This window comes from Xiphias gladius, chromosome 10, assembly GCF_016859285.1.
Source record: "Xiphias gladius isolate SHS-SW01 ecotype Sanya breed wild chromosome 10, ASM1685928v1, whole genome shotgun sequence".
Taxonomy (NCBI): domain Eukaryota; kingdom Metazoa; phylum Chordata; class Actinopteri; order Istiophoriformes; family Xiphiidae; genus Xiphias; species Xiphias gladius.
The window spans coordinates 27,173,753-27,192,797 of NC_053409.1; the positions used below are offsets into that span (position 1 = coordinate 27,173,753).

At 43.7% G+C, this 19,045-nt stretch overlaps 1 protein-coding gene and 1 long non-coding RNA gene across 3 annotated transcripts; one reads left to right on the plus strand and one right to left on the minus strand.

Annotated features, from left to right (window-relative positions):
• Window positions 1–727: 727 nt before the first annotated feature.
• Window positions 728–2,924, minus strand: LOC120795249. Its single transcript, XR_005708218.1, has 3 exons — window positions 2,819–2,924; window positions 2,405–2,639; window positions 728–857 (listed from the first exon to the last, which is right to left on the minus strand). It is a non-coding gene; the product is annotated as an uncharacterized LOC120795249 (long non-coding RNA).
• Window positions 2,054–18,302, plus strand: snx6 (sorting nexin 6). Of its 2 annotated transcripts, none has more exons than XM_040136989.1 (14): window positions 2,054–2,114; window positions 2,307–2,357; window positions 4,442–4,546; window positions 6,996–7,106; window positions 7,261–7,382; window positions 7,498–7,621; window positions 10,510–10,605; window positions 10,718–10,823; window positions 11,518–11,593; window positions 11,769–11,808; window positions 12,306–12,392; window positions 12,845–13,004; window positions 14,231–14,316; window positions 15,239–18,302. In XM_040136989.1, exons 1-14 carry the CDS (start codon window positions 2,109–2,111, stop codon window positions 15,290–15,292), a joined length of 1,224 nt encoding a protein of 407 aa, XP_039992923.1. In that variant the 5' UTR covers window positions 2,054–2,108; the 3' UTR covers window positions 15,293–18,302. The 2 variants fall into 2 exon arrangements, with proteins under 2 accessions (XP_039992923.1, XP_039992925.1); XM_040136991.1 differs by having other exon boundaries at window positions 2,058–2,114; window positions 2,310–2,357.
• Window positions 18,303–19,045: the final 743 nt, after the last annotated feature.

Genomic DNA, 19,045 nt, shown 5'->3' on the forward strand with positions numbered 1-19,045 from the left:
AGAATATATTCTAAAAACAATATCATTACATTATTATTATTATAAAATATAATTTATCATGATATAATCATTTAAAATGATATAAAAACAACTGCTGTTTCCATTCAAATTGATCCTGTTAGAGCAACATCTACAGAATTACTTTGGGGTTTTCCCTAAGTTCTGCATCTTTTTTCTCATAAGGAGCAGAAGAGAACCACCATCAGACATATTATCACTGTCCTCAGAAACCCAATGATGTTATTGATCAGGGCTGGAGGCTTGGTGGAAGCACACGTGTGTGTTCTCTCCCACAACTGTGGTCAACAACCCGTTTCCATAAGGAAAACAAATGAATACAGTTCATAACCATAAAATCTCCCTCTTCCATCCTCCTGGGGAGGAGGGACGTGGTGGACGTGTCCAAGAGCTGGACCCTGACACCGGCTGCACGGACTGAGACCCGAAGATGTTACGCCGCCAGTGTAGACTAAGCCCCCACCGCTCCACAGGCCCCACGTCCAGAGTCCAAATTCTCCTCCGCCTGCCGAAAGGAAACACCTGCGCATGTTCTTACTGCCGAGGTAGTGTTTTGTTTCTGAATCCGTGGCACCGAGGTCTTAAGTTATGGAAGGGAAACGGAAATTTCTCGGCTTTGTTGAATGAACTTCCCTGAAAATTCACCCTTTTCCATAAAGAGTCTGGGCAGAAACACTGGGACCAGTACAGGTTGTGGAATTAACGGTTTTATTAAATGGGACAATTATTTAATGGGACAATGATATATTGTCGGGGGGCACCAGAGAACTCCATTACCCCGAAGTCCCCCGAAGTCAGTCAGCGGAGTTCTGGCTCCTCCTGCTGGTCACCGAGCTGAACTGCAGGCATGTAATTATCCCCACAAATACACAGCGGTGGAACCGTACGTAAATACGATTTTAAAGACTAAGATATTAAACCTTTTACTGCACTGTATTTACTGTAATGCTATAGTTACTAGTTACTTTACAGATTCAGATTAACTATACGAAATATAAATGCATTTAAATGCAACTCATGTCGTTAAAACGGCTCCACATTTAGCAGCTGCGACTCTAAAGTGATGAACACATGAACGCATCAGTCGTTAGGATCCAGCAGTGCAACACTTTTTTAAAATTCTGAATGCAGTACTTTTACCAGTGAGTATTTTTAAACTGTGACATTGGTATTTTTACTCCAGTACAGGATCTGAGGACATTTTCCTACACTGCAGTTCTGCATAATGAGTACTTTTGCTTCTGGTACTTCAAGTGCATTTTCCTGGTAATACTTCAGTATTTTTACTTGAGGTATATTTGAACGCAGGACTCTTACTTGAGTATTTCTACACTGTTGTATTAGTACTTTTACTGAAGTAGACGATCTGAGTAGCTCTTCCACAACTTCAGATTCATAAAATAGTTTATTATGATTGCCTGTATCTTTGGTTTATCTTTGTATTAAAGCAGCCAAACCTCTTTATACTGTTAATTTGTCTGAATTGTGAATAAGATATCGCTACATTTTAGTCCTGTGTCCTGTCTGTTTTGTAAAACCTTTATAGGAATGTTTACAGCCTTGTTATATGTAAATGCACCCGTCAGCCACAACATTAAAACCACCGGCCTAATAATGTGTATGTCCCCCTCGAACAACTACCATTTTTTTGGTTTTGATTCAGACTTTTAAAATTGACTTAGTTTTGTGTACTCTTTTTGAATCAGATTTTTATATTTACTGTGATCTAATTTTAAAATTAAATCAGATTTTTTAAAATATATTTGTTCTGTTTTAATAAAAAAAATTTAATCTGATGTTTATTTTAAGTTGTATGTATTTTATTTTGGAATCCGAATTTTACGTTTCATTTTTTATACATTTTTGTTTTTTTAATATGATCTTTATTTATTGATTTTTATTTCATTTGTTTTGTACCTCATATTTGTTATTTATTAATTTTTATCTAATCTTTGTTTTAATTTTATTTTCATTCACTTTTTGAATCTTTATTTTCAGTTCTTTTTTTTTAATTTTAGCATTTTATTCTGGTTGATGACGTTTGACCGTGGTGACGTCTCACCACTTCCTGTCTCCACCCGTTGGCAGCCATGATGGTGGGTCTACGGTTTCTCTCTCTTTCTCCCTCTGGTTGTTTGTTTGTTTGTTTTTGTTGTCTCTGTTTTAGCCCCGTTTCTTTTATGGCGGGCCGCGGTGAGCGGCTCCGGTGCTCCGGTGGCCGCGCTGTTGTTGTGTTACGGTGGGTGTGTCGGTAAACTAACGGCTCTGCGCTCTCTCTGTCTCCGCAGCAGGAAGGGCTGGACGACGGACCCGACTTCCTCTCCGAGGAGGACCGGGGAGTGAGTGCTCACTGATTACCTGTCTGTGCTCACCTGTCTGTGCTCACCTGTCTGTCTGGGGTCTGTCCGGCTCGGCTAAAGCGGCTAGTTAGCCTTAGCTCGGGGTTCGTAGCCGGGTTAGCCGTCTCTGCTAATGTTAGCTCCGTGCTAACGGTGTGTTAGCCTCGGTCAGCGGTGGTTAAACTGGTTTTCCCGACTCAAGAGTCCAGACCGGGACACACCTGTGGGCCGTTGGCCTCACCTGCTCACTCCGTTACACCTGGCTAACAGGTGGAGCTGAGGCTAACTAGCACATAAGAAGCAGCTGATCAACGTGATGTTAATGAGATGGTTAAACATCAGACTGTCACCTGACTGTCTCTCACACACACACACTTCGACCTTGGTCACTTTTGGGGACATTACAGAGACTTGCATTCATCTCCCGAAGAACCATCTTAACCACAATCTTAACCACTGACCCAAAAAACAGCTTTGTCCCGGTTGGGGCCACGGCTTTTTTCCGCCAGTTGGACAAGTCGTCCCCAGTTAACTGGTCTTTAGTCCGAAAATTGTCACCAAAAGTAGCCTATGACAGACAGACACACACACACACACACACACATTCTGATGTTAACCGGGTAATTTGCTTCGGTTCAGATGTGAAAATGTCAGTGGAAAAAAAGAACAGAGTGAGACATCCCCAGTGTGAAACCAATCTGTGTGACTGGTTTGACTGGGAAAACACGACAGCTGGCCCAGTTACAGACCAACGGCCACTGTGTTGAGCCTGTTCCAGTGGTGGGAAGTACTTGAGTGTTTCCACCACATTTATCTGACAGCTGCAGTTACAAAACACACACCTCCACCCAAACCTCCAGCAGCTCCGTTCACAGTGGTGGTTATTACAATAATACAATAAACTTTATTTATAAAATACTTTTCTCAAAAAAATCCCAAACTGCTTCACACAAAAATGACGAAAAAACAGAAATAAATAGAAACAAACAAAAAGATCATCAAACACCGCAGGCTAAAATAAAGTTAGACAAAACCCAACAACATGTTGAATAATCATAAACACTTTACTCTAAAAGAACATTTAAAGAGGGGATTTAAAAGATGCCTGTCTGATCTCAGTCGTGGTTTTATGTCCGGGGTCTGTAACAGCAGAGACTCCCAAAAACCCAAGAATAACCAGCAGGGCCGCACCCACTGATCGAAGGGAGGGAGGGAGATCCACAGGTACTTTATTAATCCCAAAGACCATTTAGGCATCCAGTAACATATTCAGTAAAGATAATACGAACCAGAGCAAGCCAAACAACTGAACTAATAACAACTAAGGCAATGAGAGTTAGTGATAACAATAGTAGTCAGTAAACCCGGATCCTCGTCCTGCAGGTCATAGTGGTTCATCTAGAGTGTCCCAGCTGGACCCCCCCTGGCAGCATTTAAACCTGCACAGCAACGCTCCCTGTAATCTCTTCCAGTCTGAGCAACTTGATTTCAACACGTCACTCAAATGCTTACATCTGAAAATTAGCAACGACTTCAATACAGGTTTTTAAACACGGGACAGTTTTCTACATGAATTTGTGAACCTTGAAATGACCCTCTGGGAATTTCAAAGAAGGGCGTTCAGACATCCAAAAATCAGATAGATAGTTTTCAACCAACAATATTTAGATTCTAGAAATACAGTGTTACTTAAATTTAGATCTGTAATTTCATAACATTTAAATCATTACGGCCTTTCTTTGTTTCCACACTGGACATGAAGCTGAATGTACCAGAACAAGTTGTGTTTAAGCTTCTCTGGACTGAAGTCTTCTTTCTTGATGTGCTTAAAGTCTGGTTTTCCGTCATTTTATGTGTCACCTGGAACTGGTTATTAAAATAGTCTAAGGGTCACATATTTTGTCACTCGCCTCAGTGATATCGGACTCTGCAGATCCACACGTAGGTTGTATTATCACTGTAGCAGCTTACTGCCCCTCAGTCTGATGCAGGTGGATGGTCCCATGTTTGTGTTAATCACCTGAATGTCTGCTGATCAGAGGCTGTGTTGCATCATGGGTTATGTGGTTTCTGTCCTCCTGCAGTCGCGGGCGGTGAACGTGGATCTGCAGACGGACGCCACGCTGCAAGTCGACATCTCCGACGCCCTGAGCGAAAGAGACAAGGTCAAGTTCACTGTCCACACCAAGGTGAGAGAGAGACACACGGAACAAAGCGCCGCACAGATGCTGATGTTTGCGTTTTGCTGTGAATCGTCACCTCCGTTAGTTCAGAGTCTGAGTGAAACTGAACACGTTTCCGGTGACGGTGAAGCAGAGGCGTTAGTGTCGATCACAGCGGACAGATGAAGTTTTTCACTCTTCAGACACTCGTCTGACACGAATGACGACACAAACCAATAGTGACCAATAGTGAAAGCGCTGCAGCAGGAGTCGATGTTAAGTCGGGTTCAGACGACACGATAATAGGCCGACCAGACAGGTGAAGGGTGTCAGGAAGCAAAATGGGCGTTTTGTCCCGTGTAGCGTACCACAGTGGACGACAACCGACGTCCTGACAAAGGCCAGCATATCAGAGTTCTTTCACCTTCTCTCGATATTTTCCACGACTCGTTCCGTGACGATGACCAATAGGAGCACAGAACGCTCTTCTGCACACACACTTGTAAACACGGCGGAGCGGAATAGGATGAATGTTGGTGCTGTTAGGTGGAACTGTTCAACAGAGGAAAGGTTTGTGGGGATTTGACGACAACACGACCGCCTCTCTGACGTGTCCTTTCTGCCCGTATCACACCACCTCGGCGCCTTTGTTTCCTTACATTGTTCCCCGAAGTCGATGGTGAAAGACGGCGAGCCACGATTGGTCGGGGACCAACGTGTAGTCTTACATGTCTCACGACCAGGTCGCGACCAGAATTCAGGACGATATAATGGTCTGAGCTGACACCGTGATGATCTTATCAGACAGCAATATTGTGTAGGTTGAACCCGGCATCAGCTTCTGATTTCAACCATCAAACTCCGTCATTTCTGTCTCTGTCATCAGAAGAAACAAATCATTTCACAAAAAACCTGAAACACATGCTGGTGCAACAGTGGAATCATCCGAGAAGCTGACAGCGGTCAGCGGGTGGAGGCCCACCATCGGCCCGCTGTAGGCCGCCCGCTGCGTCATTAGCGGGCCCGGTCGCTCTGAATGTAAACAGGAGGATTTAATAACAATGGAGATTTGTAAAAGTAAAAATAGATTTGTGGAGCGGAGGATTGTGTCTGAGTTTGTTGCTGGAGCAGCTGAAAACAGCTCAGAGCAGAGAAGACGTCCAACTGTTAAAACTGCTTTAAAAAACAGCTTCTTCTTTTTTTTTTTTTTGATTATCACATAAAACATTTCAAAGTTCACTGTAATACCATATAGAATTGAATTCAAGCTTCATTATATACCTCATACTGTGCCTCATAGTTCCGTATGTAACTTGGTGTGTGGAAGTATGAGGGAAATCCAAATAGAATAAATACAAATCTAATTTTCATACTACAAAAAGAGAAATTTAAGAATTATACACAAAACAACTGTACTTATGATGAACTGACAAACTCACAGTTTATTAATTTAAAGCCTCTAAAATGGCTCAAATCAGTTTGGGGCCACAACTAACAATTATTTTCATCATTGATTGATCTACAAATTAGTTTGGATTAATTGGTTTGGCTATAAAATGTCAGAAAAGTGCCTGCGATGATTTTCCAAGCGGAAATGATCTCTGTATGATCAGAGAGCCACAGTGACGTTAGTATGACAGGGTCCAGGATACTGTCGGTTTTTCGCCTGATGTCAAATAGGACGTGTTTTGTAAAAAGAGTCGAGCACAACGAGCTTCTTTACTCTGCCGTTTTGTTTTCAGCTGTAGTATTTGCGTAATTACCCTTTTTTTTATATACTTTCTTACCTCATTGTCTCTGTTATTGATTGCAGATCGACGTAAACTTGAATTTTGATGACTGTATTTCCAGCGTATGAAAGGTTTTACAGGATTTCTTGGACAGATTTCTTGGTAAAAGCCTAAAAAGTGAAACTCTTTACCTACATCACAGTGTTACACACAGGTTTACAGTGTGAGGTTGTACTGTACTGAGGTTTATATGATTTTAACTGACACTGAGGGGATTCTCCTGGTGAAACAAAGTAAACTAAGTTTCCACCTATAACCTGGATCAGTCTGTAGCTCGAACTGATGCAGAGCTGCCTGTTAAGGTACCGAGCTACTTCCAGAAATTAAAAAAATATACTTGTCGTTTTGTGATTCACAGTAACAAACATCAGGTCATTTTTAAAGGAGGAGAAACTCTCAGATGTCACTTCTAATTTAACTTGATGTAGATATAAAAAGACCAAACTGACCACATGCTCTACACTCGCATCTGGAATTTGGAATAAAAATAAAAATTTCTGCGAGTTAATATTAGAGAATTCATTGAATTCCTTGGGGAAAAAAAAAGACATAAATCCAAAAACAAAACAGTCGACTACATTGATTCGGGCTCCGGATCAATGTGTAAGACATTTTGAAACCGAAAACAACACATCCGTGTTCCGTCAGTCAGTCTCATCGGGGTGATGTTATTCTTGTTTCCACAGAGCACGCTCCCCAACTTTAAGCAGAACGAGTTCTCAGTGGTTCGACAGCATGAAGAGTTCATCTGGCTGCACGACTCGTTCGTGGAAAACGAAGACTACGCAGGATACATCGTAAGACTGGGAACTGGATCCGCATCGGAACCAGCCTTCAGAACCCAACCTTAGAGCAGTTTAACACATGAAAACACAAAGTATAACCAACAATAGGGAGCATTGTGTTAGTGGACGTCTCCCAGTCTGAGTCTTGTTGTTGATGTCGTTGTAGATCCCCCCCGCCCCCCCCAGACCAGACTTTGATGCATCCAGAGAGAAGCTGCAGAAGCTGGGGGAAGGAGAAGGATCCATGACCAAGGAGGAGTTCACCAAGATGAAGCAGGAGCTGGAGGCGTGAGTCAACACTAACTAACTAACGCCATCAGTTACGATCAGTTCTTTTACTGTCAACTGAGACACAATCACCACGCTGCCTGCAGAGGTGTGACCGCTGTGTGTTTTCACTCAGAGAGTACCTGGCCATCTTTAAGAAGACCGTCGCCATGCACGAGGTCTTCCTGTGCCGCGTGGCGGCTCATCCTGTCCTCAGGAAAGACCTCAACTTCCACGTCTTCCTGGAGTACAACCAGGACGTGAGTAGCTCTAGACTTCTATTAGAGTTTCAGGTTTTAACATGAAGAGGTCTCGTATTTACCAAGCGTCTCAGAATCGCTCCTAGGAATCGAGGTAAGAGCCAATCCGACGTTTTCGGTCCGGATACGGATACTGATACCTGGGCTTTGGGTATCGACCGGTGCGGAGTACAGACCCGAGACCAGTGTTTGTTTAGTAAGCTGTGTGCCTCACTGTGTCTGAGGCAGCGTCGGGCTTGACTTAGACATTGCTTTCCTAACATTGTAAAACTAAATGTAACAAATAAATACATTGGTTATGTATTATTAAAATAGTAAAGAATCGTGCCGCAGCAACTCGGTAAAAAATCTTCAGATTTGACAGGAATTACGATTCAAGTGTGAACCTTTTAATTCAGCAACTAATCGATCAGGAATTAAAGTTCCAGTACAAAACAATACAACTGGGTCTAATGAGAACAACATGTAAACATGAAATCACAATTAAGTCACAAACTACTGCAGACAGACTCGAGGAATTGAATCACAGTTCGCACCGGTAGTTTAAACAGGTAACGCGGTGGAAGCAAAAGGCTCAAAATAAGCAGGAGTCAGAATCCAGCCGACCCTGAGTTTGTGACGCCCTCCATGCCGGGCCTGCCGGCGCGCCGCCGACGCACGGCGTGGCACGTAGACGGAAACGTAGAGTGACATAGAATTGAATTGGATAGGTCGCCCCTTGTCACCGATACCTGTTAAAGCTATCTGCGTCCGTCTCGGGCTGGTGCGTCCCTATTAACCTGTCACCTGACACCCCCTCCACTGTTACAGTGCCTGAAAAGAATGCAATCCAAACACAAATGTTGCTGTTCTTCAGCCCATCTGATCACAGTCGTAACCCTGGTCTCCTTTCGAAGGAAACTCTTTACATTTTACAACCAAAATGTCAGACTGAGCAGAAGAGACACAACCACGGTTGAAGTGTCAGTTTTTCATAGCATAAAAAAGGGAACAAAAGGCCTGTAGTAGGAGCTTTGGTGTCGAAAACAGTTCGGAGCCACAAGTCTGAATCAAATCTGTGTCAGCAGCTGTTACAGTGAAATGGATCCTAAAATGCTCTGCACAGAGAGAATCAGGAGACTTAGAGCTTTCAAACAACATAGAATTAGTCCAGTTTGTGTAAAGACCGAGTTCGGTACAGACCTAAACACACAAATCACGCAAATTAAACAAAACATGCAAATTAAAACTGTAGCCAAGGTGATGTGACTCAGATGTGAGAAGTTTCCTGTCAGCTGTGTCCAACCACATCTTTTTTCAGTGCTGCATCTTGCATGTAATGTTGAGTTTTGCATTTGCACCGGTGATTAATTAGTTAAAAACCCTCTGTTTATACCGTTATGAGCTTGGATTGTTGTACTTCATGTCAATAATGCAGGTGGCATCCAGTCAGGGGGACATGGTTGTGTTTAAAATAAGGTTCAGTTCACTGTCACCGAGGAATCTCGAGTTGTGCACATTATCACGAGGAGGCGCCGGAAGAGCTGCTGGTGTCACAGCTGCGTTTTCCCCGTTACACTGAGCTTAAGGTCGTGGCGACACTGGTGTCTGTGGACATTCTGTGTTTTCCTCTGCATCAAGTACAAAGTCAGTCGCAAAAATAACTGTTTTCAGTCAAAATCCTGTCTTTGAATAAGCTCATTGTCACCAAGGTTTCTGTTTGTCCACCTGAACTCCGTCTCCTGCAGCTCCCAACAGCGATTTCCTAAGTGGAGAAAGTTGATAAAATGATTTTGCTCCCATTCCTTAAGGTAGGACCAATCACTTGGCTCTTATTTTCTGATCCCAAGTGTAAAACCTGCTCATGTGTGTTGTGAACATGAGAGCTGAGTAAATATTAGCTGTTGACACAAGAGCTGGATCTTTTCTGAACACAATTTTACTTTTGTTTCAGTTTCATACACTGAAACAAACAGATTGAATATAGCCTCGGATGTGTGCATTACAACTACAACTTCTGGGTGTGTGTGCACTATAATATACATGCACACGGTATGTTTACATGCAGACATACATGAATACAGTAGTTTTAAGCGTGTAGACAAAAGGAGCTTATTAAAAGACAAATGTTGAAGTTCTTTACAGACGGATGAAAAGGTCTGGAAGAAAGATGAGGTCATGCAACAGGAAGGTAAATGTTAGACAGGTGAGGGGGAGAGGTATGATTTCTGAGGTCTTTCAGAGTTTGTTACACACCTGTGAAATGAACAAGGGCGGTGCTAACTGATTACAGCAGGTGCTGGAGGTGTAACAGAACTCAGCGGCTCTGTGATGAAGCTTTTATGAAGAAGCTCTGGGTTCACCTCATTGTGTGGTTTCTCGAACGTACCTGGACTGAATCAAATACGGGGGAATATATTGTGTTTGGGTCTCGGGTCGTTGATCAGACGTGACCGCCGAGAATGGTAGAGTCTAAATGTAACGTCATTTAAAAAGTGGTTAGATGTTATTAGTTAGAACAAAGGTTAGTGTTAGTAAAAAGAAGAAAATGAGAATTATAAAGGAATATGGAACAAATCTAATCAGTCTGTTGGATTGTGTTTGTTTTGCCTTCCGATTGAGTAAATAACATGGTGGTCCAGGTGCATTATAGGAAAGCTGAAAAACCAGTCCATAATGGCTTCATGTCAAATTTCATTTTCAAGAGAAAACAAAAAGAAATGTTAAAGCTTTTCTTGTCCTATTGCTTGTTGTCTTCGCATGGATGTGATTTTGTGTAATTTAAATTTTTTAGCGTTTAAAAAAACCTTTTTTTTTTTAAAAAGGAAAGAAATGTGTAGTGCGCCTGCTGCATGTACAGTCCATGTTGTTGTAGTTATTTGTGACCGTTGACTTTTTCTCTCTGACAGCTGAGTGTTCGAGGGAAGAACAAGAAGGAGAAACTGGAGGATTTCTTTAAGAACGTGGTGAAGTCGGCCGACGGCGTCCTGGTGGCCGGAGTCAAGGTGACAGCGCTGAAACCAGAGCTCAGAGCTTCTCCCCGAGTTTTGTAGTGTCACATCTGTCCTCCTCTGCCTGATTTATCTGATGTTGGTTGTTCTTCTGTCTGTGTTCCAGGACGTGGATGATTTCTTCGAGCATGAGAAGACGTTTCTGTTAGAATATCACAACAGAGTGAAAGATGCTTCGGCCAAATCTGACAGAATGATTCGCTCGCACAAAAGTAAGACTCAGGCTCAGTTTGTAACTTGCAGACAATTAGAATGAGCATTTCGATGTGCGGGTGGGACGGTTCATGGGGATGATAAAACATACTCACTCACTTACATGGTATCTGCAGGACCTGGAAAGTCTTAAAAAGCATTGAATTCAGTTCCCTACCTTCCTTAGACGTTATTAAAAGGTCTGAAATGTGACGAACCACAGTGTTAAATCTTGTCTCTCGGCAGCTGCAGGCTGTGACATGAGATGTGACGCGTTTGTGTCTGTGGCCGCTGGTGTCAGGAGACGTCCTCCGCCTCTAAACTAACAGTGGAGTTTCAGTCAAACAATGTCACTGCTGCTGCTACGGGAGGAAGGTCCTCAGCTCACAGGGACAAGTCAAGATGCTAGAAGAGAAAACTTCAGCAAACTTAAATGAATTCATCATTTTTAATTAGTTAATCCTTCCATCCTATGTGTGAGTGTGTGAGTTAGGTATAGATTTTATCGTGTCTGTCTTTTCTCAATCAACCGTTCTGTTTTTAATCTGTCTCTCACAAGTCCAACGTCCTTGTGGGACAGACACAATGAGACACAGTTGTATTTTACTGTCGGAGGCCAAACTCGAAGTCCTAACATGATCGAGAGCGCAGCTGGTGGGACTCAGACCTGTGAATGAAGCAACAGTTTGAAACGGTGTGTGTGCTTTTGTTCAGACGCTGCAGATGACATCAACAGAATCGCCTCGTCTCTCTACACGTTAGGAACGCAGGACTCCACAGACCTCTGCAAGTACGAACTGCAGCGAACATCACAACGCGTCTAAACACAAACGCGAATATTTATGACAGTCAGTTTAGTTTGGTCGTTCTGAGGTTGTTTCATTCATTCAGTGGTTGAGTCAGGGTGTCGGCATGATGGCATCAGTTCCTCCTTGTTGATCTGTTTCTTGTTTCTTCTGTTTCAGGTTTTTCCTGAAAGTCTCGGAGCTTTTTGAGAAAACGAGGGTATGTTTGTTTTTCATGTCACTGGACCTGTGAAGCCCTGACCTGGTGATGATCAGTCTGTTTTCTGTGTCCACGCTGAGCAAAATTGAAACTTCACAGTCACACTTAAAAAAGAATCTCACCTGATGCTGATAAAGGTTCACATCCGTAGACTCGTGTCCGTTATTCAGGCAGGGAGACGTGTGGAGGACGCGTGCAGTGTAGTTCTGTCTGAAGTCCAACAGTCCAACAGTCCAGAGTCAGCGTAGCTGAATATGTGTCTGTCTTCAACCAAATTAATGATACTGGTAAAAAAAAAAACCCTGTTAGGAGCCTGTTCTGTTTAAGATCTGAGCCTAATTTAAACCTGTGTTGTCTGGAACAAAATCACGTGGTCTCCTAAAACAGTTGAATCTGCGGTAGAGTTTGAACCAGCTGTCGTGTCCTGTAGAAATCACCCCCTCATCCAGATGTTCTCTCCACTGATTCTTCAGCTTCTGTTTGTTGTTGTTTTACAGAAAATTGAAGCTCGTGTTGCGGCAGATGAAGACCTGAAGCTCGCAGACCTCCTGAAATATTACCTGAGAGAGTCACAGGCTGCAAAGGTCCGTCTGCTCACTGACAGTCGAAGCATCAGTCCTGCCTTTTCTTGTAGTCATTAAATCCCTTGTTTAGACTCCATCCATTAGTGTGTCGGTCCGTCTCTCAGCACCGAGTCCATTGGTTCCTACTGAAGTCGAGATCTTTAAATCACCTCACATATTTATACTTGCATTTTTTTAAAGAAAGTCTCAGTAATTTTCCTGAAACTGCAGCTCACTTTGGTTTGATCAGACAAACGGGAGGAAAGCGTGATTTTGTTGGGGACTATTTCCAGCAGCGAATTAATTCACATTTGGTCCTGCAGTGAGTATCTGGGGCAGCAGGACGGTGTGTGCGTGGGACTGAGTCTAGATAAACTACATTGAGTGTGTTCATGGCGATGAAGGAACATCAGAACCCTTTTATTTATCAGTATTTAAAACCTGAATTGTGTGATCGATGTGACCCGCTGCAGGACCTGTTGTACCGGAGGAGCCGGGCTCTGGTGGACTACGAGAACGCTAACAAGGCTCTGGATAAAGCTCGAGCCAAAAACAGAGATGTCCTACAGGCCGAGACCAGCCAGCAGCTCTGCTGCCACAAGTTTGAGAAGATCTCTGAGTCCGCCAAGCAAGGTCTGATCCTGATCCTGATCCTTCTCGTTTCTACTCCTGATCCTTGTTACTCTTATATGTACTTTGTGATCTTTGGTAATTTTACTGCTGACCCTGTTTCAGTTGGCTGCTAAAGTTTCTGCCTTTCGACCGATGTGGCTTTTTCAGTGGCTGATCCCGATATTTAGAGAGCAGGGCGTCCGTTGGTCATCATGTAATACCGATATCATGTTGTTGTTAAAAACAAAAAACAAAGAAAAGTCACGTAGAGTTCCATTATTTTTTTATTATTACTTTTAATTAATTAATCATATAGAAAAATACATTAGCTTATGCTGTAGATTTCAGAATGTGGCTGGAGTTTAAGGGAGCGCAGGCTACACTACGTCATTCAGCTGCATTATTCTATACGTTACGTAACATGTATTTAACACGGGCCAGTAACGGCTTTAGATTGGATTTGCTGTCATTCAGGATGAGAGAAACGTGTGAACGTTGAGAAAAGACGATGGTGACTGAGGAAACGTAGGCAAATGTTTTATAGCTCGGCGCATGAGAGTCGTGGTGCTGAGCTCGAAACTAACTTTTTCACCACCTTCCCAAAACTGTCCCGAAGCGTATGTTTCTTTATATTTGTGGACAGACTCAAAGCCAGCCAGCCAACCCTTACAATTCCCAACTAACGTTATTAGCATTTTCTCACTAAAAGACCGGAATCCGTCTAATTATACAGACGGTAAACATTGCAAACGTTATTGAGACTTGACAATTAAATCTACTGGGAATTTAAGTCTTACCGTTTCCCCTCAGTTGACGTTACATCCAGCACAGGGACGTCTCCCACTGTCCCGCAGCAGCCACTGACGTCTGCCCGTTCAAAGTTCACTGTATCTCTACTGTTGAATGGCGAAATCGACACAAGGGGGAGCCCCGACATCGCTCCGCAGCGGCCGCGCTGACGAGGCCGCCTGCGGGTGGGTCTGGTGAGCGCCGATTATCGGCCCGATCGGTCGGTCGGCCGCTAGAAAACAATCGCAGTGATAAAATGACTGTCAGATATAAGTTCTGTTAGACCCGCGATAACAGAAATGATGATCCTGCCGGGAGCCGGATGAGGCGTGGTCACTCAAGGTGCATCCGGTCAGCTCTCCTAAAGCGGTCGGCTCGCCGAGGCAGATGGATGAACACCCCCACTTTAATGTCTCCATAGCAGCTTTTAATAACGGTGGATTTTCTTCTGAATGCAGAGCTCATAGACTTTAAGACGAGACGAGTGGCAGCGTTCAGGAAGAACCTGGTGGAGCTGGCAGAGCTGGAGCTCAAACACGCCAAGGTACCGAAATACTGCAGAGACCCCCAACTGTTAAAGGAGCGGTTCTGCATTTCAGTCAGTCATGTTAGAGTCAGATGAGACCATCAGTGTCAGTACTGGGAGAGGTCCCGGGCCTGTGTGGCCAAGCTCAACTCCAGGTGTGTTTGATTGACGTTTCGTATGTTGTTCATCGAACAGGTGTGGAAATAGAAAATGGAAGTTGTAGTTTATCCCCGAAAACACACCAAACAGCTTTATCTACATTCAGGTTTTTAAAAGAAGCCACTAATCAACGAATGACCCTTAATTGACACATTCATTTGAATTGTTTGACGAACCCATTAATGAGCAGGTTTAGGTTTACAGCATGGTCGACCTTACACTCAGGTCTAAACTGAGATTTAAAGTGATTGGTGATACTTCAGTGTCCAGGTATTAAACCAGATTGCGGCTAAATTCATGGACAGAAGATTGTAACATACCGAGGATTAAGAGTTCTAGATTAAGAGTTGTTTAAAGGTAAACGAAACAACATGACAGGTGCCCCTTCAGTAGCCTCTTTTAAAAGGCTTGGAGTTTTCAAAGAGATTGCAAATGGGTTCAGCTGAGATTTGGGATTAATTAAATGGATAAATCAATGGACTCTGGTATACTGAGGGATTTAAATTGGATTACCTGCAGGGGGTAAAGGGTTTTTTAAGAGTTTGAACAAAACATAACATTGTAAGTTACCGAACAAGAGAAATTTACCAAAATGTACTAAACGGCACGAACAGCTGAATCTGGATTCAGACCTTAAAGAGCTTATGATGTAGAGATGCTTCAGTGATCACGTGTAGATCGATTGATGGTATTTTAAGGTAAAAAAATCTAGGGTCTAGTTTTTTTCTTTTTTTTTCACCTGCACACCTGTGTCTGTGACCCCGCCCCCTCTCACCTGCAGGGGAACCTCCAGCTGCTGCAGAGCTGTCTGGGCATCCTCAAGGGCAACACCTAACTGTACGACTCCGCCTGCATCCAACTGGACGCGCCCCTCGTCCAGGCCACGCCCACCGCGGGGCGGGACCCGGACGGACGGACGGACGAACGACACCGAGAACTCTGGACCAGAGAGGGAGAGAGAGAACAGAGGGTTAACAATGACAGGAAGTCTGTTGTCTTCACCACTAACCAGACACCGTCCTCATCATCTTCTTCACCCTCCTCTTCCTCCTCATCCTCTCCCTCTCTCTCCAGCAGCTCCTGTACTGGTTCTACTGGCCCAGTATCAGAAGTGCAGCTCCTGTACTGGTCCCGCTGGTCCAGCAGAACCAGCTGGGTCAGTGTGGTTTTCTTTCTCTCCCGAGTGACGTTCATGTGGACCCGTTCTAGAAGAATTACGTTTCTCCCGTTTTCTTCGTTTCACAGACCAGTCTCCACAGTCTGGTTCCAGTGGGATTCTGGTGTAACTGGGCCTGGGTATCATTGATTGAATACTAGCGCCGATACGGTAGTTTAGTCCCGGTTACGTTACCAAATCAATACTTAATCCGAGAAGTTAATTTGAGAGACACTAAAACTGTCGAACAGCAGCTTTGACTGAAGTTCAGTTTAAATCAGCGACCGATCAATGAACTAGTCGCCCAGATTAGAACTCGGTCCGGACGGGACCTGGCAGTCTGGACTGTACCCGCCAGAAACTGACCTGGAGCAGGACAGAAACACATATGAACATCACTCAGAGGAGACTGCGCCGATCCCAGTCTGTTGCTTCCAGAGGAACTGGTCCCAGTTTGTGTCACCTGGTCTCCGTCCTGTGAAAACCTCCATCTTGCCGAGTCGTTTTTGTCTTTTCTTGGGTCTTAAAAGTTTCATTCGCCGCAGAAAAGCTCTGGAGGCCTAATCTCATAATTACCAGAAAACATCTCATATTTATGAGAGTTTATTGTTACCGGTTTCTGGTAATTAAGAAATCTTTTGTTTTCATAATTCTCAGATGTTTTTTTTTCTTTGTAGTTGTGAGATTCGGCCTCTAAATTCTTTCTCTTCGGTGAATTTAATTTGTTAAAATCAACTCGTATGAAGATTTTCTTCCTTGAATTTGCTCAAAATAATTCGTAGGAAATGATTGAGATTGAAAGATCCTCCTTATCACCGAATACAGCGGCTGAGAAAACCGTCCCACCTCAGGGTCCATTTAGTAGCGTGACATGACCTTCATCACTAGATGGAGTTTGTCCAGGTGTCATGGAGGCGAGGAAGAAATTCCTCTAGGTCCTCTAAGAAGAGAAGTCCTGAGGCAGGTTGACTCGCTGTTTCCCTTGTTTTGACAAACTGAGACTGTGAGGACTGAAAACCCACAAAAACTACTTGATACCACGGAGAGTTTTTTACAGTGCGGATGGATCCGGTTCCGTCCGTCTTTTCTGTTTAGTTTTTCCAGTTCTGTTGCTGCTTCAGCTGTCGTGTCACTCTGTCTCCATCCTCTTCTTCCTCTGTGATCTTACTTTGGTGGTGTGTGTGTGTGTGTGTGTGTGTCTGTGTGCGTGCGTGCGTGCGTGCGTGCGTCCGCGTGCGCGTGCCGGGGGGTCGTTTTATTGTGTCGGTGAACTTCCTGTGCTGCTGCTGTGTGACGGTGTCTTGAGTCCAGCTCTCGGTTCCCGTTCTTATTAAAGTGTAATGTCACTAAATAATAAAAAAAAAAGCCTTGTACATGTTTGTATTAGTTAACTAATGAACGCTAATCATCATCATCATCATCATCATCATCACCCCCACTAACTGTAGCTTCTCTTAATTTCCTCCCAGATGTTTTTTGTCATTCCAGTCGACGGTGGAGCTTCAGTCTTTTTGCCTTAACATCGATCAGTCGCTGTTTGATTTCTTGTAAAGAAAAAGTTTTAAAAAATCACAGAATGAAAACTGTTTTTGTTCCCATTATTTTTTAAAGTGCACTGTATACGAATGTTTTTTCACTCTTGTGTGACCAAAGCTTCCATTACTGATTCAAGATGGAGACGCGATGAAACGGAAATAAAATGACAAGAAGAATAAAGGAGCTGATTTTGAAATTCACAACATTATAGTTGTTTAAGCTTAAGCAGGTCTGTAATCCACCCTGGTCATACTGAGACTGAATAAAACTTTACGGACACTTTTCTTAAAATCTTCTGTGTGAACAGTTTCCTGGGCCCGTCCGAGAGAGAGACGCGCTCTGATTGGACGGGGAGGTCAGAAATCGGTGCTGTCATTGGCTGCGGGTTTTTCAGTCCAAGCGTCAAACGCAACGGTAGCAACAGGTTTCCCCGCGGGCCGACGCTCCTCCGCCGCCGCCGCCGCCGTCCGCTCCGGACGCTGCGCTTCCGAAGGCCGTAAATGGCGGTAGGACACTGTGAGATTTGCGAGGTAGCACTGGGATAAAGACAAGATGTCTGCGGGGATTCTTTACGCAGACAGAGGGTAAATGTCGGACCCTGGAGTGTTGATTCAGAGAAACCGGTTTGTCCCGGGGTCGGATGAGGAAATCAGACCTGGATGGTTCTGAGAGGTTTCTGAAAGTAGTCGGGTGTAGTGACACGTCTTTACCTGACAAATTCACGATAAATACAAGTTCGGCATTGTAAAATAAAATAGAACCAGAATCAAATGAAAGTCGAGTAATTCGTCGGGAGAGCGGCCGGGTCCAGGCAGAGAAGGGCTCAACCCCAGCGTCTACCTCTCGGGGACGGAGTGGACGCACACGGAGGCTCCAGGGAGACGTGGTGCGGAGGTGTGGCCGGTAACGGAGGCTTTCTCCCCTGGGGCCCTGAAGTGGTTTCAACTGTTGTCAAGAAAATGAAAACGGATGAAAACTGGATGGAAGTTCCGACTCGGGCTGAAACCGGTCTGCACAGAAATGTCTAAATGTAACCTGTGAAAAATAAACTCACGTTATCGTAGTGAAAAATAATGTCTTTATTAGAAAACGAGAGTTTCGATCAAACCTCAACTTCATTGTTTTAATTCCAATAAACGTCTCTTGTGCTACTCTATCACAATGTTATTGTATGTATCATTTCAAGTCATCTTTACAGACGTTTCAGCACGTCCAGTAAAAAAGAATGTATCTGTAGGTAAACAGATTCACTGAAGAGATTTGAATTTCGATATAATAATATGCATTTGATGTTATTCTTGTTGGTATTATCGATATCGTTATTATTAATCACGTTTTTATGCAGCTTTTGACGAGTTGTCCTCTGCGGCGTCACTCCGCAGCAGCAGGCGGCGGCAGAGAGGCAGCAGGAGGATGAACGACTTCTTCTACGGTGTAAATACCGGCAGCGGTGTCAAGTTCACAAACAAAGCCGTGGTAACCTACAGGAAGTCATCTCTTCTTTCAATAATCTGTAACATAAAATGATATAATATGTGACTACATCACATATAATCCCCGTCGTTCAGCCTCCTCAGCAGAATGACAGCTTTTGTGTTTTCCTGTGAGTGATCACTTGGTTAACGGGTGAAGTGGTAACACCGGTCGTCACAACATTGCGGGAAACGCTTTTGTTTCACGGCATAAATCCTCTCTGGGATCTTTCATCGGCTGTCAGGTGTGGAGCTGTGTACGGGTATGTGTCCAAGAGCCTCACCTCAGCGTGGCTCATTCAATATGTGACCACAATAACCTCTACAGAAGATGATCAGGGCAAAGAGAAAAACAAATAAAAAACTGAGGACTGAGATAAAGTCGAAACTTACAGTTAAAGCATAATCCTTGTTTGTAATATCA